Genomic DNA, 26,633 nt, shown 5'->3' with positions numbered 1-26,633 from the left:
TTCCCTGAAAATTTCATCCAAATCCGTTAGTCTGTTTTAGAGTAATGTTGCAGACGGATAGACAGAGTCACAGACAAATGTATGCCGATCGTCACATAACTCCTCCGTTCCTTGGCGGAGTAATAAACAAATCGACACTGAGAGGAAAGCCGCCCTGCACATGTTGACTATGTTTGGCTCAACATACAGCTGTAAGCCAGCTTCTCAACTATGAATATAGTCCAAACTAAATATGGTTCCAGACTCACCAATGAGCTCCAAATGCGTTTGAGAACGACCCTGACACCATTCAGACCACAATTCAGAATACTGGCAGCTCAGTTCTCCCATTAAGCAGCAGGGATATAAAGGGAGTGATATAAGACAGAAAAAAATGTAAAAGTGTTCAACTGTTTAAATGTTTTGAGATTTAGGTATTGTTAAAGATGTATATAAGTTGGTTCAGGCTGTTCAGTCATTATTTTTCACTTTATTTTCAGATGTACAGTTAAATTAAAAGTTATTTATTAATAAATGTTGTCAAAAAGTTTTTGAACCGTACTGAGTTTATTTGATTTGACGGTCAGTTATTGATTACATGTAGACACTAATAAAACTACCAGGTTACATCAATATATATCACACTAATTCAAGTTAGAGATTTTGATGTTCTGGACCTTTGCTTTAATACATTTTCTCTGACTGGACCTCTTTAAATTTTAGTTGAATACCCCTGCACTAAACAGCACGTTGGCCCTCTTTTTGATTACAAAAAAGCCCCCTGAAGACGGAACAGTCCACCAACTTACAGTAATATGAACGCTCTACAGGAAGGAGTTTTCTTTTCACTGAAGCACAGGTGTTTAATTAACATGTTAAGGGCATACATATGCCCCTCTTTCTTGAATGTGTTTGCTCACGCAAAATGAAATGCGATTAATATAGATTAAAAATGAATATGTAATCGTGATTAATCGAAATTAATCCACAGCAACCCCTGTGATTAATCTGATTTAAAAATTTTATTGTTTGACAGCACTAGTTTAAATATTACATGTAGTCAAGAAAATGTATAAGTTTTGGGGTTTATTTTTTGGTCAAACATAGTTTAAAATTACAACTGCAGCTTTAAATGTCAAGACTTCCAACTTTGAGCACATGTTAATGGCCACTTCAACTTCTTTAGAAGTTTCAACTGAAACTTTCAAGCAGTGGCCACTTGCACTTTTGTGTGGGAATGAAAAAATAAATCAGGTTTAATATATTTTTGGTCATCCAAGTTGAACGCTATAGCTGGAGTTTGAACGGTGGAGGTTTACATGTCACTTGGCGTTTATTTTTGGTATCATTATTACGCTTATTTTGCCCATTCCAAAAGAAAAAGCTCCAGAATGTATGCTAGCTTCCATTGAGAACACACCGCCTTAATATAATATTCCCTCATCTTGGAAACGTTAACAAAGCGGTGATTCTAAAAACGGTTGGGCGACATGAAAGTGTATTGCAGCGGAATGGGAATGCGAGGAATGCCAAGGTGAAAGCAGCTGACCTGGATTCAGAGCACTTCCCGGTGATAAAGAGTGACATTAAATGAGCAGACAGCTGCTGTGGGCCTCAGGAACAGTCTGCAGGTGGAAAGTTCTGAGAGGCGACACTGCAGGTGACTAAACACGGATGGACCCTCATTCATGCTAATGGCGCTACCAAACACACAGCAACGACACATTACAGGGCACTGGTTTTAAGTATTGCCTCAAAGTAAAAGAAACTTTTAAAAGAAAAACAAAGTGTCAGTTTTCCATCCCATGTCGAGTTAAAATAATGAAGAACTTCAGTCTCGACAGAGCGTAATGACTTACAAAGTTAAAATGCTAGTTTAGCTAGCTAACGTTAATGTAGTACTAGTACGCCTGTTAGCTACCTGTGGCTGTCTGTCAGCTTGTTTGTTACTTTCCTTAAAACAACAACCAGTCAAACAACAATTTCCTCTCACCTGGTGTTGAGATAAAACAGCAGCAGGGCACATGTAAAGGAAGAGACAAGTTTCTGTGTATCTCCGGGCGAGGATACGAGAGGAAATGATTTCTCTCAGCAGCTTCCACTAATAGGAAAAGACAGTGAAGATGCCTCAGGAGGAACAAGTGCACAAATAAAAAAAAAAATAAGGGAAAGAGGGAGGAGGTGTTTTAAAAGAAATCCCAGCCTCCTCTGGACGAGCTCTGCCCTCCTTCCCTCCCTAAGCATTGTGGGAATAATCGTTTGTTTCGGTGCAACACATTCCGCAGGTTCAGCCAGCAGCTGCTTGTGAGTGTAAATTAAGGCAGACGTGAGGCCTCCAGGACATGTTGCTGCTCTGCTATACACCTGGCATCAGCTGACAATCAGAAATCACCTCCACAGCCAGGAACAAGGAAACCATGCTCATTAGTGGAACCCAGTTTCTGAGAAAAATCATATGCTTTTTATTTTGGCAAAAATAACCTGCTTTTGTGAGTGTGTGTGTGTGTGTGTGTGTGTGTGTGTGTGTGTGTGTGTGTGTGTGTGTGTGTGTGTGTGTGTGTGTGTGTGTGTGTGTGTGTGTGTGTGTGTGTGTGTAGCATATGTCAGAGTATTTCTTGTAACTTTATTTTTATCTGAACCTTTTGAGGCAAATTGAAGTGGCTTGAGTGCACTGAGAGGCTTTTGTGGAAATAATGATACCAGCAAATAGGTTATTACATAAACAGACTGATCAGTGCATTTTAATACTGATGTTTACCTCCAACATTACACTTTGGTTACCTTGATTCAGGTTGTGTTCAGAGATCTGGACTGATGCATTTGGATTATCCCAGTGCATCACATAAAATGTAGTCTGGGCAGGATTAACTGTTCAAGTAATAACATAATGATAAACTACCAGATGCACCCAGCAGAGCAGAGTCGTAAAAATGATTCTTTGACTTTCCTTGGACCATACTAGGTGGGTGAAACCAGGCCCATAGTCTGGATTTCTCATCCTCCCCTCCTATATCAGGACATTTTCACCAAAACCCAAAAAACAGGACACTAAACTACATATAAAAATTATATATATTAATATTTGAGTGTTTATTCAGTCAATGAAAAGGTTAATATTGTTTGAAGTGTATTTACAAATCATATTCACATGCCACAAAGTACTTTCAAAGTGTTTTCTGCCTCTAATGATTTCTCCTGCCCACACTTACTCAGAAAAAAAAAAACCAAAATAACATTCTGATTCTAATGTAGGGCTGCGCAGTGACTCAGTGGTTAGCACTGTCGCCTTGCAGCTAGAAGATCCCCGGTTCTTCCCCCAGCGGCCCTGATAAGGATTAAGCAGTGTATAGATAATGGATGGATGGATGATTCTAATATAAGAGATAACGGGGCAGGCACAATCCATAGTCCTCATTCACAAAAAATCCAGTTAAACACATATGAAAAAAGAAAAAATCCCTGTTTGTGTTATCATCCTGATCTCTGAGGTAGCAGAATTTGCACTAAAATAACTAAGCTTTGGAGATACCCACGTCCTTTGCCTAATTCGGCCTTCTGGACCATCATATGAGGCTGGTGATTTTGCTTATCAGCGCTGTAGTCAAATTAGGAAGGGACCTTTTCACAGTGACAAATGACGCCTTTGAAATACATACAGGCTTTTGAATTTTGCTTTGACAGACCTGACATAAATGTGATCCTATCCTTCGATATCATTTAGAAGCGCCTGTGGTTTTAAGGGAGAGACTTGGAGAGTCACAGTGAAGCTCCACATAGCTGTATAAGTACATGGTTTCAGCTCTGCATAAAACCTGTATGACATTACCTACATTGTGACAGCACTGAAATAATTAATACTGAAAAGGTTTTTGGTTGTTCATCTTATTGTCATGGAAATGTTCCTACATTTATTGTTGTGTAGAAATAGAACCGTAGGCAAAGCTTGGCCTTGTACTTAGTGCATCACTTACAGCTTAGTTTCCTTTTCCTTGTCATGCAGTAGGTGGCATCGTGGCACTGTAATGCTCAAGTTATTCATTCAGACTTCATTCCTGTGCAGACTGAGGATTGTAGACTCACAGACAAGCAGCAGAAAGGTGTGGATGATGCTTGGCTGACTTTACTGCAGTGCAAACACACATAATTTTGATGATTACAATACAGCAATGTCCAATTTTTAAAAGGTTTTTATTTATACAGTCAATACTTGGTTGGGGCTACTTTACCAGGAATTACTACATCATTGCAGCGTGGCATACAGGTGATCAGCCTGTAGCAGCCTTCAGCTTGTCTGTGTTTCTCATTTTTACCTTATTCTGAAAGTCAAATACATATGCGTTCAGTACTACAATGTTATCTCCTGGATTATTAGTTGAAGTTTGCAGGGGTAAGGAAAACCAATACTGCCCTCTCAAGCAAATTCCATCTTATTGTCTCGTGATCAAATTCTGCTCCTTCTGTAAATAGATCTCAACACCGGAAATGATAAAGGAATATAAAAAAAAAAAAAAAAACAATGTTTGAAGGATTGTAAAGTTGTTCAATATCAACTAAACAACACTATTTCTGCCCCCAAAAGAACTCTCTTTGCTAAAAACACTCAGGAGTAATAAAAATTCTTTCTATGGTAATTTGCTATCCTGTGTAGAAAAGCATTCATGTGTTCTATTTGAGTGTCTGCACACGATCACACCTATATATGCCTGGATACAGCACTCTTGACACTACATATGAGGTTCAGGTCAGGTGAGGTGGCTGACCAATCAAGCAGTAAAATCATAGTAAAACGGCTGTGTTGACCTTGGACTTGATCAAACACAGTGGACAAACACCAGCAGAAGTCATGATGCCCCAAATCATCAGACTGAAAACTTCACAGTGGACTTCAAATTCCTTGGATTCTGTGCATCGCCACTCTTCCTGCAGCATCTAGGACCTTGATCTCCAAATGAATTGAAAAATGCACTTTCATCTGAAGGAGGACTTTGTGCCACTGAGCAACACTACAGTTTTTTCTTCTCAGCCCAGGTAAGATGCTTTCTGACAACATCTCTGGGTCAGGAGTTGCATAATTTAATTGACAGATAGAAATGCGACAGTTGTAGCTCTTTTCCTGAGGACGTCTTTGTGGTGGTTCTCGATGCACCTGCCCCTGTCCTTGTGAAACTCTCTCAAGTTCTTGAATCAACTTCCTCTCAAGGCTGTGGTCATTCCTGTTCGCTTACCTTTTCCTGCCACACCTTCCAGTTCACTTTCCTGAACATGCTTAGATAAAGCACTCTGCCAATAGCCAACCTTTTCAGCAGTGATCTTCTGTGACCCCTTGCGGAGGGCGTTGATGATTGTTTTCTCGACAACTTTCAAGTCAGCAGTCTTCAACACGATTGTGGTTGCATGTACTGAACTGAACCAAGAGATACACAGTATTTAGAACATTTGAATATTAATGTATTCGAATTTAAATATTCTAATATTCTGAGATATGGGATTCCTGATGTTCATAAGCTACAAGCCATAATGATCAAAATTAAAACAAAAGGCTTGAACTATCTACTTTGTGTAATGAAGATATACAATTTTATCTTTCTGCATTAAAACACACACAAAAGAGAATTTTTTTTTCTCCATATTCTAATTTTATGAGCTTTACCTGTATATCCCAGCAAGACCAAAGATGTGCTGATAGAATTAATTATGGTATCACTACCTTGATTCTAGAATTAAGTAACCAGACAGTAGAGAGCATGGACATTTTGAATACCTTGGCAGCACCATCAGCTCATGAGCTGAATTTATTAGCTGATACGCTCAAAGGTGTCAACAACTCATTCTTCCTCAAGAAGATGAGGAAGCTACAGGTTCTGTCATCAGTCCTGCAGGTGTTCTGTAGATCATGGTATCCATATTGACTGACACTATTGTTGGGTGGTTTGGAGGGAGGAGCACCACCAACCTAATACCCCTCAATGGGACTCTACTGATCAGCAGCAGAATCTCTGGGTGGGAACAGGAGACACTCAGCAAGATCCACAAGAAATGGACATTAATAAAGAACCCATATAGAGCTGGCAGCACCAGACACACCCTCTGCATTTACTACAACCTCATGCCCTCTGGATACTGAAGTAGGTCTCTGCCATTCAGAACCAAAAGGGCCATGCCTAGCTTTGTGCCCCCCTTGTAACTAGTCATGGCATTGCTAATGCTGTGATCATTTGTAATTGCTGCGTTTGTTCACTTGTTCACCGCACAAATTAAGTTCCTCATGGAATATTAAGTAATTTTGATTTCATTGATTGTTGATTAAATCATTTTGTAATAAATCACTATGGGACACTTTGCAATACATGTCAGTAAGTCATATTTTCTAGTTTCCCTTTCTCCACTAAGATAGTAAATGGAATATCTTTGGGTTGTGGGCAAAAAAAAAGACACTCTTCATCACTGATTGTCATTTTATAGGCTACACAACTAATTGTGTATTGAAGTTAACAGACCTGTCTTCTATTGAAAATATCTGGGTCTGTATTTGTTTCAAAAATGCCATTTCACTCAGCCTCTAACTTGACTCTGTATGTAAATGGACTCGAGTATATATGTGTTACTGTTTTTTAATGACAGGCCTATTGCCATTGAGACAAAAAATTTTACAAATTTCCTTTATGATCATGTAACAATCTCTGCATTTCCTGAAGTATCACGTCACAGTCAGGAAAAACACATAAGAGCAGGAAAATAAGAAAGTCACTGCCAGAGCCTGTCTTCAATGCACCTTGCTGCATTATTTACAGCACTATTTTATTTGATCTTGATATGATGAGCAGACATCTTAAGCTGAAGACGCCAAACGCTTCTTCTCCCAGGCATCACATAGTAAAAGACCAAGTGCTGTTGGTTGATCATGAGTCCAAAAAAGCTAATCAGTATGATTTTCTGGATTACAAAAAATAAACATAAGAGACAAACATGTAAAAACATTTTCTATGACCGGAAATACCTCAAGAATGACAACATATCAACTATGTACAAAAACATCAATAGAATATTTATATATATATTTATACTTTTTTTTAATCTTCTATACCCACTAAAATATACCAATGAAGCAGCTATTGGTCAATCTGAGGAACTCGTTTGCCAAAAATGTTTCTGAAAACAGTTTAAATATCCTTCAGCTGTAAATGTGAAAACTCAAAAAAAAAAAAGAAAAAAGAGAAAACAAACAAAAAAACCCACAGGTAAATAAATTAAAAAATATAACCCGACAAAAGTTCTGTATTTATCCTGTGTGCCATTTTGGAATACTGCAGAGTGTGAGGAGGTAAGCTACTTCAACTAGCTTCTCCAGTGGATCAGAGTTTGTTCAAGGATGGACCATCGTTAGCCATCCAGCAGAGAGTTCCCAAAGTCTTTCATTTTCAGTTCAGTCTTTCATTTTCTACTTGCAAAGATTCAGACATAGTTCCATGACAACTGATGTAGGCCACAGACAAAAGAGAAGGGCACTTTTTTCAAAACTTTTCAACCCGGGGACAGACCCATTTCATGAATTGGGAGAAGAACTTGTCTTGAACTTGAGAAGAACAGTCTTGACTCTGGGAGAGAGACCGTGGGTTTAGCAGCCTTCTTGTTTGTCAAGAGTTTGTTTCACAGTTGAATCCATTATCTACCCAGTCTAGCACAAACTTGGCAATATATATATACAGTATATAAACTACAATCATAACCAAGAGACGCAGGAAAATTCATCTTTAAATACAAAAAGTGTCTTCTGATGTCCATGCGTGGACTTACTGTAGTGTGTGTGGCATCTGAAGAGAAAATAAAGGTCCTGAGATATGCACTGAGGGGGTTCTGAGGTGAGAGTGATAGAAGTGTGATCTATATAAAATGACAACAGAAACAAAAATATATTTAAATCTATAAGATCGATGTGTTTGTGCGGGATGTGTACAGTATGTTAGGAGGGGCTGGACCGTGGTAGGGCCAGTATTCGTCCGTTGGTCTTTCCCCCGTTCATGTGTGTAAATGGGATGTGGTGCTCCTCGTAGCTGCCCCTCAGACCCATGGAGGAGGCCTCATCTCTGTCCGAACACTGCTCCCTCTGTGAGTACGACGAAGGGTCCAGCGGGATGCTCTCCATGTTTTCCATGTCGAGGTCAAAGTCCTCACTTTCTGGGGGTTTGTTCTCCTCGCTGTAGAAGAAGGAGACCTCCTGAAAGGAAGGATGCAGGTCCTCCCGTAGCATCTCGATGATCTCCTGGAAGGTGGGTCGCATCTTGGGGTTGTACTGCCAGCACATCTGCATCAGGTTGTGACTGGGTGAGGAGACAGGGAGAATGGGAGCTCAGATAATAAATGCTCATACATTACTTATATGCTGTCAAAGTCACCCTCCAGTCATTTTATTACACCCCTGAAAATTCATGTCTATGTATAGGTGTGATATGTATCAGTCACACAAAAGTTTTTTCTACAAAAAACTTCTGATTTTAGTTTGATGTAACTATACACTTCCAATTCCTCTAGAATGTGCAAATCTGTGAAGTCCCTACCTCTGTTTACTCACCTCTCCCTGTTGTAGATGAGCTATGCACACCAGCTCACCTACGACTCTGCTCAGTATGAAATTACTCTATATTGCACTATGGCAAATTGTAATATTGCACAAATTCAGTCATGTCTTTTACAAGTGGAGACTGTATTTGACAGGATCAGTTATTTAGATGTATTTCATGCAAAACCCCACAAGCCTGAACTATTTTTTTGAGACCGTCATTAGCACACTTCAAGGTAGAAATGATCAGCTATGGTGTTGACTGCTTAGTTTGTTCATGATATGTATTCCAGCATATAGAAAAAAGCTCCGTATTATTATTAACAAGGCTGTTTCTCCGGTGTATATAAGAATAGTTAATTTAATACAACTGAACTGTAATGTAAATCATCAGACAGGTGAATTGATACAATTTTCATTGACCAAATACCATAAAAGATTACTGACCCTACTGAGAAAGACAGAGTCTGAATTAAAGCACTTCATGATGCTGAATGGTCTTTGAGACAAATAGGGCAAGACATAAAGTGTTCTCACAGTGTGGTCAAGTATGCCTTGGACTTGATTGCAAAGACTGGTACTTACAAAATGTGCCAAGGAAGAGGCTGAAAATGAAAGCTTACTGAAGTAGATGTCAGCACCTCAAGATTTAAAGTACGAGACAGAAGGAAGACCACTGCTGATCTTCAGGCTGAGATTAATGGTTCTAGATCAGATTAAGATTAACAGTTTTTTTGTTTACAACATAATTCCATATGTATTCTTTCATAGTTTTGATGTCTTCAGTATTAATCTACAATGTAGAAAATAATTAAATAAAAATGAGAAGATGTGTCCAATCTTTTGACTGCTAGTGTATGGAATTAAGGGCTATTTAGTTGTTACAGTTTATTTGCCTAATAAATAACAATACAATTTCTAATTTGAAACAAGTTTTTGACAGAGTTCTAAAGTATTTGTGTTTTCTCATTTTTATGACAGATGGTCTAATAAATTTGTTAAGCAGTGTATTGCATCTCATAGCTCTTCACATATTTAAACAAAGAATAGAGAACCCACAATCCAAAGCTGACTTGTGATTCCCTAAGCGTAAGAAGTCAGCGATGGTGGGAACGAAAAACCTCCCCCCATGAGCTGCGACCATACAGTGTTTGGCATCTTAGTTTACAAATAGCTTGATAAATCCATCATCAAAACAGTTGTAATAGTACTGACTCGACTTGACTCAGACAGTGTGAAATAATTTCATCATTACGTATCCTATGTAGTTTTTTGGTTATACTTACAGTCTGTCAGCACAGTTGTCTGGCCGGTCCAGGTAGCCTCCGTCCATGACAAACTTGAGGACCTGCTCGTTGGACAGGCCTTGGTACGGCTGCTCAGCCAAAGTGCTGATCTCCCACAGCACAACCCCAAAAGACCTGATGAACAACAGCGACACAGTCAGAATGAGGACACACCAATTAGACACCTGACAGTAAATCTGTCTGTAATGCCAGTGACCAGGTAAACTGAGGACATGCTGGTAAACAATGACAGAAAGAAGAGAACTGCATGAAGATTCTGAAATGTTTAAACATGCTGTATCATAAATCTGTCATCTTAACCCTGTGTAGGAGCCATAAATGAATTGTTCTATATGTAAAGTTAAAGGGTATATTAATTGTTTGTTTATAGTATTATTTCGTGATTATGTTAAATACATTGATAGCGGGTCACTTGTATATGGACGGGGATAATCAAGCAAATATATTCACCTGTTCACCTGTCTTGATGTTTGTTTCTTTGTTTGAGAGGGGATAAGCTGGGTCGCCATATTTTTTGTTGACTGCTATTTTCGCTCTTCTTCTTTGATTACTTTGATTATAACTTTATGCACGTTATCATGAGTTGATTATCTTTTTTCCTTAATAAAAGGTTAAGTTTATTATTTGAAGATCTCAGTGGATTCTTTTGTTTAACGCGTCGGACGAACAGGCCCAGTAACAGTCTCTCAGTGACTCTTGTTTGTTTAAGTCGCTACATTTTGTCAAGAAAAAAAAAAAGTTTTAATCAGAATTAACATCGGAATGGATCGACGGAGCTACGATCAGAGGATGAAATTAAATGGACATTGGAGATGAGACACGAAGGTAAGCGCTGGCTGTTCCACAGTTTGAAGAGCCGCTGAAGCGAACTACAGCCAGGTAAGCTTACCTGTGGATGTGTATATCTGGGCTGTGTGTCAATGGAAGGAATGCGGCTAGAATATTGACTGTGTTTGTTCACTGGGAACCACTACGTGTTCGAATGAGGATTGGATTCCTCGGTGCAGAGCTTTCCGACACTCAGATTATCTCCATGCCGTGAAATGTGAATCAAACTCTGTCTTTGAAATCACTGTTACTCCGTTGCTATGCGTCATGAGCATGACGTTTATTGGATGAATTCCCTGTTGGTCTTTGGATGTGTGTCAAATGCAAAAATGGATTAAAATGCGTCAAACAAATGCTGGCGTTGCAAGTTTTGAAATAAATGCCTTTTAAGTGCACAAACAAAACAAAAAGGAAATCAAGGAAGGAAAAATGAGTGAAACTACTTCTGGTGTTGAAATGGAATTTGGGAAAAGACAAACTAAACTCACAGCCAAGGCCTGGGCTAATAAAATTGAAACACTCCAACATGAACGCAAAATCACTGTAAATGAAAGTACTCATACCATAAATGAAAGCACTTATGATGAGAAAGGAAAACGCTCCACATGTTCAGTGTCACATGGACAAGTTAATTCAGCTTTCTGAAAATGCTAAAAAAAAAATAATCAGGAGGTGTTGATTTCTTTACTCATGGAGGATGAACAAAACAAATAAATGGTTTTCCAGCATCATGAAGTACAGCAACACATTTAAAGAGGATGTTCACAGGTGGCTGAGTGAATCAGAAGAATCTCAGCAAAACTGCCTCGGTCAATCGAGTCCAGCTACAATAAATGAGGAAGTGCTTCAATGTCCAACAGAGGATGAGCCTCAAGTTACAACTCAAGCTGCATCAATAATCAGTACAGAGAATGTGCATGATGACATAAAACCAAGTGACAGTGTATCAAATGTGGAAAGCAGAAACTCTGCTACTGGAGGAAGGTCTGTTGCTTCTACTGCTTCTTCTGCACATCTGAAAGCAGAGGCTGACTTGGCAGCATTAATGGCAAGACAAAAGCTATTAAAAGACATACATTAACTGGAGGAGCAGGAAAAACGGCTGAAAAGGAAAAGGGAGCGGCTTAAACTAGATGAAGCCATATCAGCACATATGGCAAAACTAAATGTGGTACGATCACAGAGCATCATAAGTGGAAAGAATTCCATCTCAAGGCATTCAGATGGAATGAACTCGTAGTTGGAAAAAGGAAAATCAAAATCACAAGCTCTTAATGCTAATGCAAACTCATTTATTCCACAAATGACAAAAAAACAAAAGGAAACTAAACATGACTACTTGGATCCAGGAGCAAGACCTAAAGAGAACATGGTACCTCATTTCCTTCATTATGAGCCTGTGTCACTTAAGGAGTCCAAACGCTGTTCAGTGAATCACAGGGCCAATGACAACTCACAAACTCAATATGAATACACCTTAGATGCAGAATTTGGATCAAGAGATGAGGATCAAAACAATATACTGGGAATTATGAGAAAGCAAAATGAAATTACTACACTCTTAATCCAACAGCAATGCCTCTCATCTTTGCCAAGGAGAGGAATTTCAGTTTTTGATGGAGATCCATGAAAATATCATGTATTTATAAAAGCTTTTGAGAATGGTGTGGAGAAAAATAGAGAACTACAGTGACAGACTCTATTTCCTGGAGCAGTACACAAGGGGTCACCCTAAGGAATCGGTAAGAAGCTACCAGCAGTTTGACTCAGAAAGGGGCTATGCTAAAGCTAAAGCTTTGCTACGAGAGCATTTTGGAAATGAGCAGAAAGTTGCTTCTGCATATATGGAAAAGGCTATTTCATGGCCTCCCATTAAAACAGAGGATGTAAAAACCCTCCAAGACTACAGCCTTTTCCTCAGGAACTGTTCTAATGCTATGGAAGTGGTGGAATGTTTGCATGAGCTAGATTTCCCTGCCAATATGCTCACCATAATAAAAAAAGTTGCCTTATAATTTCAGAGATAAATGGAGAACTGTAGCTTGTGAACTGCAGGAGAGAAGCAACCAGAGAGCTACGTTTCATGATATTACAGATTTTATTGGAAGACAGGTGAAAATCCTAACTGACCCAGTGTTTGGAAACATACAGGATGGTCCCTCACTGACGATTAATAAAAGAGCAAACCAGCTCAAATCACAGCCTCGTTCTGGAATGAAAGGAACAAGCTTTGCCACCACAGTGGCTAGTGTGGACAAGAAAACTCAACCTGGAACTAAATGGAAGGAACAAAAGTTTACTCCAAGGAGGATGTGTCTTTGCTGTGGAGGACAACACACACTGGATACATGCAGTCATTTGGAGAAAAGAACTCACAAAGAGAAAATAGGCTTCTTAAGGGAATAGGGTGTCTGTTTTGGCTGTTTGTGTATTGGACACATCAGTAAGGATTGTAAAAAACGGATTTCCTGTGCAAAATGTGGTCTCCAACATCCAAGTGTACTTTACATTCCTCCAAAGGAAACAAAAAACGACTCTGAATAAGTGGAAAAGATATCAGAAACAGTAGTAGACAGCACCCTGGTGATCATGATTGTAAAATTCCTATTGTTCTTGTACAAGTTAAGTCTAAGAAAGGCAGTAAGATCATCGCCACATATGCTTTCCTGGATCAAGGAAGTACAGCTGTCTTTTGCACACAGGCACTGATGCACAAACTAGGACTCACAGGAAAGAGGACACATATTCTCCTGAGGATGATGGGCCAAGAGAAAGTTGTCAGTAGCCATATTGTCACAGGGCTGGAGGTTGCTGATTTAGAAGGAGACAACTTTTGTGAACTGCCCAAAACTTATACTCAGGAGCGTATGCCAGTGCACAGAGGGAACATTCCAAGAAGAAGGGATCTTCAGGGATGGGCTCATTTGAAACCTGTCCATCTGCCTGAGACAGACGCAGAAGTCGAGCTGCTGACTGGGACGAATGTTCCAAAGGTTTTGGAACCATTGGAAGTTATTCGCAGTGTCGATGGTGGGCCATATGCAATCAGGACAATATTGGGTTGAACTGTGAATGGACCTCTAAAAGGAGAAAGTGAGGAAACGATGGATCGTGGTCAGCCAGAGTTATCGGTTAACAGTGTCAGTTGTGAATTTGGATGAACTTTGGCAACAACAGTTCAAGACAGATTTTCCTGAGTGCAGTGTAGGATGAACAATCTGGCATGTCAAGAGAGGATCAAAAGTTTAAGGAATTGGTCACAAACTCTGCAAAACAAGTAAATGGTCATTACCCGGTTAACTTACCATTAAGGAACAAGGACCTCAACATGCCAGATAACAGAAATATCATTGAACAACGTGCTTTATATCTGAAGAGGAGGCTTCAGAAGGACAAATCATTCCATGTAGACTACATTGCCTTCATAAATGATCTGGTCACCAAAGGATATGTTGAAAGGGTGCCTGAAGAGGAGTTGGAACGCTGTGATGGTAAAATCTGGTACATCCCGCACCATGGCGTGTATCATCCAACAAAAAGGAACATCAGAGTGGTTTTTGATTGTGGAGCAAGTTTTCAAGGAACATCTCTTAATGCTGAGCTTCTGCAAGGACCTGATCTCACCACTTTGTTGACTTGAGTGGTGACCAGATTCAGGAAAGAATCTATGGTGCTCACGGCAGATGTAGAATCCATGTTTCACCAGGTAAGAGTCCCAACTGAGGATGCTGATTTGTTGATGTTTCTCTGGTGGCCTGATGGTGATTTAAATCAAGACATCACTGAATATAGGATGTTGGTGCATCTCTTTGGGGCAACTTCATCTCCCAGCTGTGCCAATTTTGCTCTCAGGAAATGTGCAGAAGACAACAAAGACAATTCAGCCAGGAAGCAGTGGACAAGGGTCTTCATTGCTTCTACGTTGATGATTGCTTGGTGTCAGTACCATCAGAGGAGAAAGCAATATCTCTTTATCATGATGTCTCAATTTGCGCAGAAGGTGGATTTCAGCTTACAAAGTAGATAAGCAATAGACGTCGTGTCATGGCTGTAATTCCTGAAAGTCTCAGAGCCAAGGACATGAAAAGTTGGGATTTGGATCAGAGTCAGCTACCTGTGGAGAGAGTCCATGGTGTGGAATGGTGCATTCAATCTAATACCTTTAAGCTCAAGACTGTGATCAAGGACAGACCACTCACCAGGAGAGGAATTCTCTCAACTGTTAGCTCCATCTATGATCCGCTTGGAATCCTGTGCCCTGTTGTGTTGACAACCAAGAAAATATTATAATATTAATAATATTATTTTGGACAGACAGTGAATCTGTACTCAAGTATATCAGGAATGAAACCACCAGGTTCAAGGCCTTTGTTGCCAACTGAGTCTCTGAAATCAAGGTTTCACAATTCTCCCAGTGGAGGCATGTAGACACTACAAATAATCAGGGCTGGAGCCGAATATCCGAATATTCGGTCCCGACGGTGGTCTCCGGATATTAGATCTGTGAAGCTAAACATCTCATAATACTGGCAAAAGATTTCCATATCTCCGACATTCTTCTAAGACACGTTCATCAGGAAGTGGGACATGGTGGTCGTAACCACATGTTATCAAAGCTGTGGGAGAGGTTCTGGATCACTGGTGCTAGTATAGCCATAAGAAGAGTTCTGTCTAAATGTGTCATCTGTCGGAGACTGAATGCTCAGCCAGTGTCCCAGCAGATGGTGGACTTACCTGTTGAAAAAGTTACTCCAAACGAGCCCCCATTCACTCGAGTTGGAGTCGATTACTTCGGACCGTTTGAAGTGAAAAGCAGGAGGACTATAGTGAAGAAATATGGTGTAATTTTTATCTGTCTTGCCATATGTGCTATTCACATCGAAGTGGCACCTTCAGTGGACACAGACTCTTTCATAAATGCGCTCAGACACTTCATAGCAAGACGTGGTCAAGTCTTGGAACTACGCTCTGATAATGGGACGAACTTTGTGGGAGCAGAGAGTGAACTGAGAACAGCCATTGAGCAGTGGAATCAGGCACAGATAAATGATGCACTTCTTCAGAAGGGAGTTAAATGGAGTTTTAACCCTCCAGCTGGCTTGCATCATGGAGGACCTTGGGAGAGGTTAATCAGGTCTGTACGGAAAGTCCTGAATTCCACTTTGAATGTTCAAAACCTAGATGAGGATGGTCTTCACACGGTTCTGTGTGAAGTGGAATCTGTTATCAATAGTCGGCCAATTACCAAAGCATCCAACAATCCTAATGATCTGGAAGCACTGGCGCCAGATCATCTGTTGCTATTGAAAACTGTACCATCTTTACCACCAGGGGCCTGCCAGGAGGCTGATGTGTATGCTCGACGGCGATGGAAGCAAGTTCAATACATGTCAGACTTATTCTGGAAAAGATGGGTTAAGAAATACTTACCTCAACTGCAGGAGCGTCAGAGATGGTCTTGAGTGAAGCGGAACATTATCCCAGGAGATATAGTGCTGATTGTGGACAACACAGCATCTAGAAATTCTTGGATTATGAGAAAGGTTCTACAGACGTTTCCAGATAAAAAAGGATTTGTGCGCCAGGTACGGATTAAAACAAAGAGCAGTTGCTTGGACCGACCAATAACAAAGATCTGCCTGCTACAAGAAGCTGAAGCTGAATGAAGAGCTGCTGCTACACCATGCAGCACTTTGACCTCCTTCTTGACTTTGATTTTGGCTTGACTTTGACTTGTCATAGAATGATGACTGAAATGCCTCTGACTTTGCCTGTCAGTGACATCAGGCTATACAGACTTGTGACTCTGGAAGAAAGAAGACGGAATATGAATAATGGACTTTTAATATGAAGATTTCAATGGCTCATGTCTCCTATTAATATAAATGTGTGTAATTATTATGTAATAACTTAATAATTGGGGCTGGTGTGTAGGAGCCATAAATGAATTGTTTTATTTGTAAGGTTAAAGGGTATATTAATTGTTTGTTTGTGTATAGTATTATTTTGTGATTATGTTAAATACATTGATAGTGGGTCACCTGCATATGGACAGGGATAATCAAGCAAATATATTCACCTGTTCACCTGTCTTGATGTTTTTCTTTGTTTAAGAGGGGGTGAGCTGGGTCGCGTATTTTTTGTTGACCGCTATTTTCGTTATTTTCCTTTGATTACTTTGATTATAACTTTGTGCACGTTATCATGAGTTGATTATCTTTTTTTCTTTAATAAAAGGTTCAATTTATTATTTGGAGATCTCAGTGGATTCTTTTGTTTAGTCAGAAGAACAAACTCAGTTTCAGTCTCTCAGCGACTCTTGTTCGTTTAAGTCGCTATACCCTGACTTCCTAAAATTCAATTTCACAGCTGCTCCATGTACAACATCCACTCAAAATCAGAGGTGTTACTGACCAGCAGTCTGAATGGGCGGTGAAGACTCCGTCCTTCAGAGACTCAGGTGCCATCCACCTGACGGGCAGCAGGCCCTTCCCACCTTTCCTGTAGTAATCAGTCTCATAGATGTCTCTGGTCATGCCAAAGTCTGGGAACGAAAGACAACTTCAAGATTTATACTTTAAGCTACAGTCAAATCCTCTTATTTTTCAAGAGCACTTTTTGCCATTTTAAAAATGTGGAATGTCAACATATTAATGTTTTAGACGTTGAACACACCCATCTAATTTGCTGTGAATGCTGTTGTTGCTTCTACCCAGTTCCGTTCTATTCTCTCCTCTGATTTAAATCATACAAAATACAGTTTGAAAATGTAGAATAAATATTTGTCAAGTCTAGTCCAAACTTTAAAAGAACACAAACTGGACAGTAACTGAAGCCTTCAGTCAACACAAAATACACACATATAGCTTGTCTAGCGGCATGAACACAGTGCAGATTTAACCTCATCTGCCTGATGTGGAGTATTTAACACTTGACATAACAGCATCTTCAATTACTGATACAAGAATCCATTGGACACAAAAAACAACTGAAACTATAGTTTACGATTGCTGTGATACAGTAATATACAGTAAATAACAGTGCACATTGCTGTCTACCAGTGTACTATTATCCTACCACTAGGTGGTACCATAGTCTTAAAAATTAAAAGTCTTCCCATACTGACTTCAACCAAATCGAGATTTTTTTTGTGACCATTTTGCTTTATGAAAACTTACCTCCTATTTTAACTGTAAGATCGTGAGCAACCATGCAATTCCTGGCTGCCAAGTCCCTGTGGACAAACTTCTTGGCGTTAAGATAAGCCATGCCGTCTGCAATCTCGGCGGCCATTTGTATCATCTCCTTCAGAGTAGGTGGTGGACGCCCGGGGTTATTCTGAGGGACAGAAGACAAATTTTCATTTCTTGATCTGCCGACTCAGACTTAGAGGCATTTTAGTTGTGACAATGACTTTGAGATGATAGTTTAATACCTAGTTTTGACACTTCAAATCGATCACTTCTCAGATCATACAGCATAGAGCATATTTGTACCAAACGTTTACAAACTATCACACTGGACTTGAACAGCTCAGTACAAACACTTTTCTCAGTCAGTTTGGTCGACTAGTTTTCAGCACCAAACAAGCCTGTTTGAGGATACTGCCACGTTTTTAGTTGACTTTAGTGCCGACTGCTTAATTCTTCTGTCAACATCCAGCAGCTTAGTGTTCCTCCTGTTCCAATCAAAGGGCCATCTGTATAGTTACCTCAAAAGGTGACACATCACTGTACATGTGCAAGTCATCTCTACATGTATCAATGTGGAATTTAATATTGAAAGAGTTCAGCTACTGTGTTAACACTACACAAACAGATCAGTATGTGTCCGCAGAGCTCCTTATCTAATGAAATCGGATTTTGTAGATGAAGTTAAGTTCAATCAGGATGACAACAATCAGGCTGGAAAGAAACAGCAGATGGAGCTAATGAATCATCAGAAAGAAACATTATGATTCCTGACTGTGTTGATTGCTGGTTTAATTCAGACACTTATGGAATTAAACTGTTTTGTCTTTGCACATCAGTTGTGACTGTGCTTTTCCATCTGTAGTGTTAAATGCATTTATATAGCATCTTTCAGATTTCTGAAAGCACCAAATAGAGAGGAATTTCATAGTATGAGCAGCAAAGACACCCAGGCTAAACTTGTACAATAAAACACAACTAGTTTCAGTCATTGTGTTTTTATGTCCTTCACTTTAAGAAATAAAAAACAATTCAAAATTTGTATACAGATAAGAAAAAGAATGCAACCACAGACTAGTACATCATTTATCTGAATAAAAATGCAGAAGTAAAAAGAAGAAAAGAAACTAGATGTTCAATCCCACCTAAAATTAGTGTGAACCTAGTTCAAATAAATTCTCATTACCTCAGCGTCAGGGCGAAGAGAACGTAGGTAACTTTTCAGGTCTCCGTGGGTCATCAGCTCCATCACCACCAGGGTGGGCTGGCCCTTAGACACAACACCCAGCAGACGCACCTAACAGACAACAAAGAGGGATTTTTTTGAGCTCAGTATATGTTTTATCACACTTTTAAAACTGTAATTAGTCTGAAGTCAGCAGATAAATGTAGGAGAGCTATGGTACTGGCACATGATGAGACAGTTAGCAGTTCCTATTGCAATTACTGACAAACAGCAGTTAAAACATGCGGGTGTGGTTCACCAATTCAAACCCCACCCTGCACTTTCCACATCAGCAATAACCAAAACTGATACCACAATGTTTTCTGCTAATCTATGTGATGAAAAAAGATGACGTCACTCTTTACCACATGGTGGCAGCTGAAGGCCTTCATGACCGAGGCCTCATTCAGGAACTCGATTCTCTCCCTCAGGCTGGCCGACTCGTTGACTGTCTTCACTGCTACATGCGTTTCCCCTTCACCCTTGATGATGTCCTTGGCGATGCCCTCGTAGACCATGCCGAAGGAGCCCTGACCAAGTTCCCGCAAAATGGCGATCTTCTCTCTGGCCACCTCCCACTCGTCCTCCTCATACACTACAAATACATTTTACATGTTACAGCTTAGAGCTTATTCAAGAAAGCAGGCCAGTGGGAGCAACAGGGTTAAGGCTATAGATTCGATAAGGCGAGTATGCAGTTGGTCCCTATACCATAGTGGAAACATTGGAATTATTTTTGCAATAATATTGTCTTATATTTCTTTTATAGAAGACAATAAATAGATGGTTTAAGGCTTTCAACTGTTAGTCAGAAAAAAAAACAAGGGAATTAAAGACTTTACTGTGGCCCATAATACAATACAATATAATACAATAACTTTATTAATCCCCGAAGGGAAATTCAATTGTCTGGGATCTCATCTGTTTATTTTAGAATTAAATAGTCTAATTGCTGATGGTAAGAAAGATATTCTGAATCTTTCTGTCCTGCCGTGCAGAGATAGAAGCCGTCCACCACTGATGTTTCGTTGTTCATTGAGGCAGATATGAAGTGGATGATCCATGTTTGTCAGAATGGCCTCCATCTTGCTCAGTGCCCGTCTCTCCACCTCATCCTCCAATGTGTTCAATCTGATTCCAACCCAGAGCCAGCTTTTTTAAATCAGTTTGTTCAGATGCCTTGCATCCTTGTTTTTTTATACTGCCTCCCCAGCAGACTGCAGCATAAAACAGGACACTTGCTACCACAGACTGATAAAACATCTGAGACTGGTTATACTATATTTTTTATCCCTTTTTGTAATTAACTGAAAATAAAAACATTATTAGCAGAATTTAAACAAAGATTCCACTATAAGTTAGTTAAAATGTATTTTTCCTCAGTGAACATGTAGTATCTGTAATTTTATTATTATTTTTTTATTAATTTGAACTTCAGAACATGATGTGATATGTGAACTGGAGGCTTCTGGTTTTCAGATCAACCTTGTGTAAGTTGAATGTTGGATCATAATTTACTTCTAAACTAACATTGATGTCACAAAATCCTGCTCACATGTAAACACCTTAAAGTCATGCTTGATGTGAGCACAAACAAATATTCCCCCATGCAATGAAGATTAAGTGTATTATATTTAGGACTATATATAATTTTTTAATTAACTGTGTTTAATTCTTTAATTAACATAAAGTGACAATGGTGGTGAGAAGAACATTTAAAGAGAAGAGGCATCTTCTAGAAAGGAGCTAATAACCGTGTTTTTGTAAAATTTTCTAAATGTTGTCCCCACCATCAACAGTCTCAGCAGCAATACATCTAGGCTAAGGTAAATTAAAAAAAACAAACTAAACAAAAAAACAAAAACAGCTTCTCTGTTATTGATGAATATGGCATAGCTTTGTTACCGTCATTAGCGCTGAGATATTCAGGATTTGAAGAGGCGTAGATGGGACCACTAGGACCTTGGGTTTGACTAAAAGGGAATAAAGACACATTTAATGAGTACTTACACTGGCAAAACATTAAATAATAAGTGACTGAGTATTGAGCAGGACATGACACTGTAACTGCATACTTTTTCTTGAACATTATGAATCCTGCCACAGCCACAAACAGCAGCAGGACAAAGCAGATGATTGGCCCGATGACGATCTTTACAATGTAGAGAGGATCACCTGTTGAACACATCCGCCCAGACAGTGAGTCACATTTTGGGTGAAGAACAAAAACAAGCTCCACACAACAAACCCACAAAGCTAGGATCAATATGCTGCTCTGTTAACGTGATGTCCCCTTTCGTACAATTCGCAGCATCACTGGATGTGGAGACAATAATTAAGAGGAGTGACTCATACAAGTTTTTTCATGTTAATAGTCTGCTTTTATATGCATTTACATTCATTTTAAGGCTGTACTGAAAGAATTTTAACAGAAGCAGATTAATGCAAATTCTGAGGATAATATTATTATTTTTTTTGGTTTATTGATTTATCAAAGTATATCATTATTTATTGAGCACCAGTCAGACCACAGGAGGTATTCAAGAAAAATAATACTATGTTGAGAAATATGAGTTATTTTACATATTCCAAAATGTATCAAATGTGTCTATGGCTGATGTGCTACATTGCTATTATAAATAACAAAAACTACACTGGCAAAACTACATTTTGTTTGCTGTTGTCCTATTTATAATGATTTATATCAAACATTTAAAAAGGTTCATGTTTCAGATTAAGACTTCAGTGTAACTGATGCCAGAGTTTTATACAGAATATACAGTATTTCTGATAGTAAGACAAGAAAAACTTAGACCTGACTATTTGAGAACCGAATCACATACACTATTTAATGTTTGGATACAACCCAATGCATATGTAGGATTTGCCTTGTTGACTTTTGTTAGTTAAACCCATTTATCGTGTTTTTACTTATTCATTCATATATCCAACTGCAGTGCATTTAGATGGTGGACGGTTTACATACTGGAGTATACTGAATGTGTGATGTAAATGGTCAGACAGAATTACCGTACTTTCCAAACTATAAGCCGCTACTTTTTCTCACCCTTTGAACCCTGCGGCTTATACAAGGATGCGGCTAAAGTACAGATTTTTACAGGCGAGCTTCATGCTGTTTAGCCTTGTCACATCAGAATCAAATTACCGAACAGGTCACAGTGGACCAATGAAACTGTTTGAATTAAATCAAACCCTAAATTCTTCAGATCAGTCATTTTGCGCTTCATGCACACACCCTCAACATGGAAAACACACAAAGAAATGCATATGATGCAGCTTTTAAGTTAAAAGCAATCGATCTGCCTGTCGAAGAAGGAAATAGAGCTGCTGCACGTAAACTTGGCATCAATGATTGATGGTGAGACGTTAGAGTCGGCAGCGTGAACTGACTCAATGCGTATTACTGCCGTGTTACAGGCACTGTTCGGGGGAAAAAAGCATTTATTTAATTAAAAGTTAAAAAACTATTTTTATGTGTAAATATTTCAAGTTACAATGTGGACACCTGCGGCTTATATTCAGGTGCGCTCAATAGTCCAGAAATTACGGTAAAACCATTCATTATTTCAACTGATGATTCACTTCATAAAGAGTGGGGTATAATTAACACTACTGCTACTGTTCCAGGACATTTAATGATTCATAAAAAAATTCAGATAATGAAAATCATAAAGTTATTTTGCCACTAAACCGGACTAAAACTAAAACTAAATCAAGGCTCAGTTTGTCCTTATGGAGACTTACTTGCATCTTGGACATAGAAGTATGTGGGCTCAGTCCAAGATCCGTTCCCAGCCAGCGAAGTGGCCCGGATCCTCACTGTGTAGTTCCCAGGATGCATCACTTTCAACTTGCAGCCACGGGTCACTTTGTACATGTTCCTCGACACACAGTAGTGCAATTCCTGCAGAAGAAAGATGCGGAGGTTCAGGCAGACGACAGCAGCTTCATAACTTCTGAGTTTAAATTAACATTGTGATTCATTTTATACTGACAGTGTCATCTTCCTGTGTTAAAACTGTTCTATTTTTTTAAATATATATTTTTACTTTGGAAACACCTGAGGGATTTTTTTTTGTTTCCCACAGCAAATAATAGTTTTCAGCATTGACCTGATGTTTTGTTCACCTGTCTCCATGGTACCTAAAACATGATGCAATGCTAAAATTACTTCTCAAACTGATTACACTACTGACACCACAAAGCCAAATTTCCAAGTACAAGTCAGTTATTAAGCATGGTCTCACTTGGCTGTCTGTTCTGCATGGACAGTTTAAGATGGACACATTTAATTTGTTTCTCATTACTGGCTCCAGCCATTGTGTTTAATGAGAAGGAAGAAGGTAAAATTGTTCTTTGTGTAAGAGTAAACAGTTTTGGGGTGAACAGCTGTGAACTCACAGTGAACTTGTGCACCAAGACCTAAGATTCACATTACTACATACGCTAAAGCAATAAAGCTATGACAAATGTGTCTGTAGATGTGTGAGTGTGTACATGTCCTCACCTCAGTGTCTCCCAGTCTCTTGTAGTTGACCTCATACAGGATGATCATACCATTAGGGGCTGCGGGTTCCTGCCAGGTGATGTGTACTGTATTTTCTGTCACGTCATAATTGATGGGACCTAAGATGTCATCAGCTTTGTCTACAGAGAACAAAGTGAGATGGTTTCATGAATCATGTTTCCATTAAAGCTCTAGCTTGCTTAGAGTAAATAGAGGATGAGCTGCCTCCGGCTGTCCTGATGGCTATGATGCCATGCAGCCACAACACCCCTGGTCTGATACAGGCTGGGGACATTTGTTGCGTGTCTTTCCTTTGTGTCGTTCTTTCTCTTGCCCTTCAAGCTTCCTGTCCGTCTCTAAACTGTTTGCTTTCACCTGAATTTCTTAGATACCGGAAGGTTAAAACGGCTCACAGAGGTAAATAATTTTCTGTGTAAAGCAAAGGATCAGTCACAATATGAAACCCAGGGTTGTAATGACACTATTGTACAAGAGCCTATTTAATAGAAAGTAAAATTAATACATTTTTTAACTGACATGTAATTTGTTAAAGTGGATATGCCAATATGCCAATTTACAGTGGTTACTGAGAAACACAGCTGTCATTTTGCTGCCAAACTGGAAGCAGCTGGCAATTCAACCAAAACAGTAACTGGCAATAAAAACCAAACCAGTGAGTTGAAAGACTAAGCTGAGGAGAACTGCAGAGTCAGGTAACCTTTTTTTGGGACTGTCACTTTGTGATTTCTTTCTAATGATTTTACATATAATAAAATGTGAGCCTCACAATATACAACCTCAGTAATACCCCAAACGTCATCACTGCATGAATCTAAGAATTTTCTTTCTCTACTAACAAGGAAAAATTCCACAGAAGGGAAAGCTCTGGAACAGATAGAAAACATTACAGCATTGACAGAAGGAGAACTATCAGTGCATCCTTACGTTCAGGCATTGTGCGTGCGCTGACGTATGCTGCCATACTGCAGCGGGCCGAGTCGGTTACGTGGTTGCAGGCGTGGATCTCGATCTGGTAGCTGGTGAAATGGCGTAGGTTGGAGATGACCGTGGACTCCTTGGCATGGACTGTGACCACAGTCTTGGTGCTTTCAAAGGTTTCCTCATCCTCGTCGTCGGGGGTGCCAGTGCCCCCCGGCAGGGTAGGGGTGGTTGTGAGGAAGGGGTGTGTTCGGTTGGCGATGCCCATCACAGAGCGTCGCTGTCTCGAGTGCCTAGACAAGGTAAAACAAGTTTAAAGTGCTTTACAGAGTATATAAAAGTAATTTAAGAAACAGCGCAAGATATTTAAAGAAATTCAAAACTTGAAAAGATAGAGGTGGGGTTTATTTACAACAATTTCTGTCAGACATAAGCGTTTGTGAAATCCCTTATTATCAGCAGCTGTCTTTGCATTCCATTTTCCTGCATCGATGTTTGAAACACAGTTTACATGTATTGTAGCTGCATGAACCACTTTATTTCTAGTATAACCTGGAATATACAGTATATATACGTATACTGGGTTATTCTTTAACCGAACATTGGAACAATCTTACTATAGGACAACGGGGTGACAAACTCAAGGAGAAACTGACATAAAGCATGTCAGTAAGGTGTTGGACCACCATGTACCATGAGAACAGCTTGAGGTCGCCTTGGCATTGATTTTACAAGACTTTGAAACCTCTAGAAAGATATTCCCTTGTTTGATGTTTAGATTGTAATGGAGGAGAGTGTTGTCAAACATGTCCAAAACTCCACTGAATTGTCCAAAATCTCCCATAGGTGTTAAAGTGGGTTGACATGTGGTTACTGTGAAGGCTGTAGCATATGATTCAAATTATTTCCAAAAAGCCACTCACTGACCCCTCACGTTCTCTTTGTGAGAGCATTCTAGGTGACACCACTCCCATGGGATAGAAATGTTTCATCATAGGATAAAGATGATCACTCAGTACAATTCTGTATTGATCTGTAATGAACCTTTCCTCTAAAAGTGTGGATGTGGATCCAAATATGCCAGCAGAATGCTTCTACAGTACAAGGGTTAATGTTTTTTTCCTTAAATTTGTCACATATCTGTATTTACAAACAGGTTTTTGGGTTTGACAACACAATCGAAAGGTGGATGGCTGTGAAAGAAAGTTTTGGCTGAATCCCCAGTACTCCAGTAACAACTAAATACAACATTATAAGTCTTACACTGCCTGGGTACTGTGGTTTGCTTGGAATGAACTTAAATTTGTTGTGAGCCAAAGAAAGAAAGATAAATAGATAGATATATACTTTGTTGTGTCCATGAGGAAATTGGATTCAGACTCGAAAATGTTGGAGCAGTCAGCACATGTAGACACCAACACGAACAAAGAGAAGACATTACTGAGTAAACATAATTAAAAGTAATACATAATTAAAACTAGGCTGAACTGCAATCAATGTTAAACTCAATTTAGTTTGATAATGTGTTTGATCAGGTCTCGCCAGCCACTGCCGAGTCCCATTGTCAGCGAATGATGGGACCCGCCAGAATGTGCTGAGAATCTCTCCAGAGTCTCTACCCTAAACTCATTCTCTCCTTCACTGGTATCCTCTTCTGGCCTATTTTATTCCATCCTATTCTATACTGTCAAGACATCCACAATTATGGTGCTCAGTACCATTTGTTCATTTATTATTGAATCTCTTTTTCTTTTGTGTTGGTTTGTTTTTCTTTTCTTTTTTCAAATTTTTATTTTTATTTATTTATTTTTTTTATTGATGGACAGTTAGTAGTTGGGCATAACACACCACCTTCCAATCTTTAATTGCAATAGCACCACCTGTTATTTTCTATCCCTTTTCATCCTGTTCGTCCTGTTCGTCCTGTCCAGTCTTTGTTTCCCCCACACATCACTGAGGTGTAGCACTGCCCTCCCTGGCTCAGAATAGGGAATTCTAATAAAGAATATCTGCTTAGCTTTCAGGGAGGGCCGGTGATGGTCACACACATGCACTAAATATTAAAATATTTGGCTGCAAG

At 39.4% G+C, this 26,633-nt stretch overlaps 2 protein-coding genes across 3 annotated transcripts in view; both read right to left on the bottom strand.

Annotated features, from left to right (window-relative positions):
* arhgef18a (rho/rac guanine nucleotide exchange factor (GEF) 18a) overlaps nucleotides 1-2,185 on the bottom strand; it is a 28,793-nt gene extending 26,608 nt beyond the window's left edge. For both annotated transcript variants that reach the window (XM_023265627.3, XM_055014413.1), the window contains exon 1: nucleotides 1,973-2,185. The gene's annotated coding sequence lies outside the window, so the exon portion shown is untranslated. The remainder of the gene's footprint in view (nucleotides 1-1,972) is intronic.
* A 4,556-nt stretch (nucleotides 2,186-6,741) lies between these two features.
* The window catches only part of insra (insulin receptor a), a 71,637-nt gene continuing 51,745 nt past the window's right edge, over nucleotides 6,742-26,633 (bottom strand). The window contains exons 11-21 of the mRNA XM_023265620.3: nucleotides 24,560-24,846; nucleotides 23,615-23,754; nucleotides 22,852-23,011; nucleotides 21,162-21,261; nucleotides 20,992-21,059; nucleotides 19,452-19,681; nucleotides 19,048-19,158; nucleotides 17,850-18,009; nucleotides 17,086-17,215; nucleotides 9,823-9,957; nucleotides 6,742-8,297 (exon numbers count right to left, since the gene is read on the bottom strand). Of these exons, the coding sequence (XP_023121388.2) occupies nucleotides 7,940-8,297; nucleotides 9,823-9,957; nucleotides 17,086-17,215; nucleotides 17,850-18,009; nucleotides 19,048-19,158; nucleotides 19,452-19,681; nucleotides 20,992-21,059; nucleotides 21,162-21,261; nucleotides 22,852-23,011; nucleotides 23,615-23,754; nucleotides 24,560-24,846 (1,879 nt within the window). The 3' untranslated portion in view covers nucleotides 6,742-7,939. The remainder of the gene's footprint in view (nucleotides 8,298-9,822; nucleotides 9,958-17,085; nucleotides 17,216-17,849; nucleotides 18,010-19,047; nucleotides 19,159-19,451; nucleotides 19,682-20,991; nucleotides 21,060-21,161; nucleotides 21,262-22,851; nucleotides 23,012-23,614; nucleotides 23,755-24,559; nucleotides 24,847-26,633) is intronic.

Source organism: Amphiprion ocellaris, chromosome 10, assembly GCF_022539595.1.
Source record: "Amphiprion ocellaris isolate individual 3 ecotype Okinawa chromosome 10, ASM2253959v1, whole genome shotgun sequence".
Classification (NCBI taxonomy): Eukaryota; Metazoa; Chordata; class Actinopteri; family Pomacentridae; genus Amphiprion; species Amphiprion ocellaris.
This window is presented reverse-complemented; position numbering and strand designations above follow the sequence as displayed.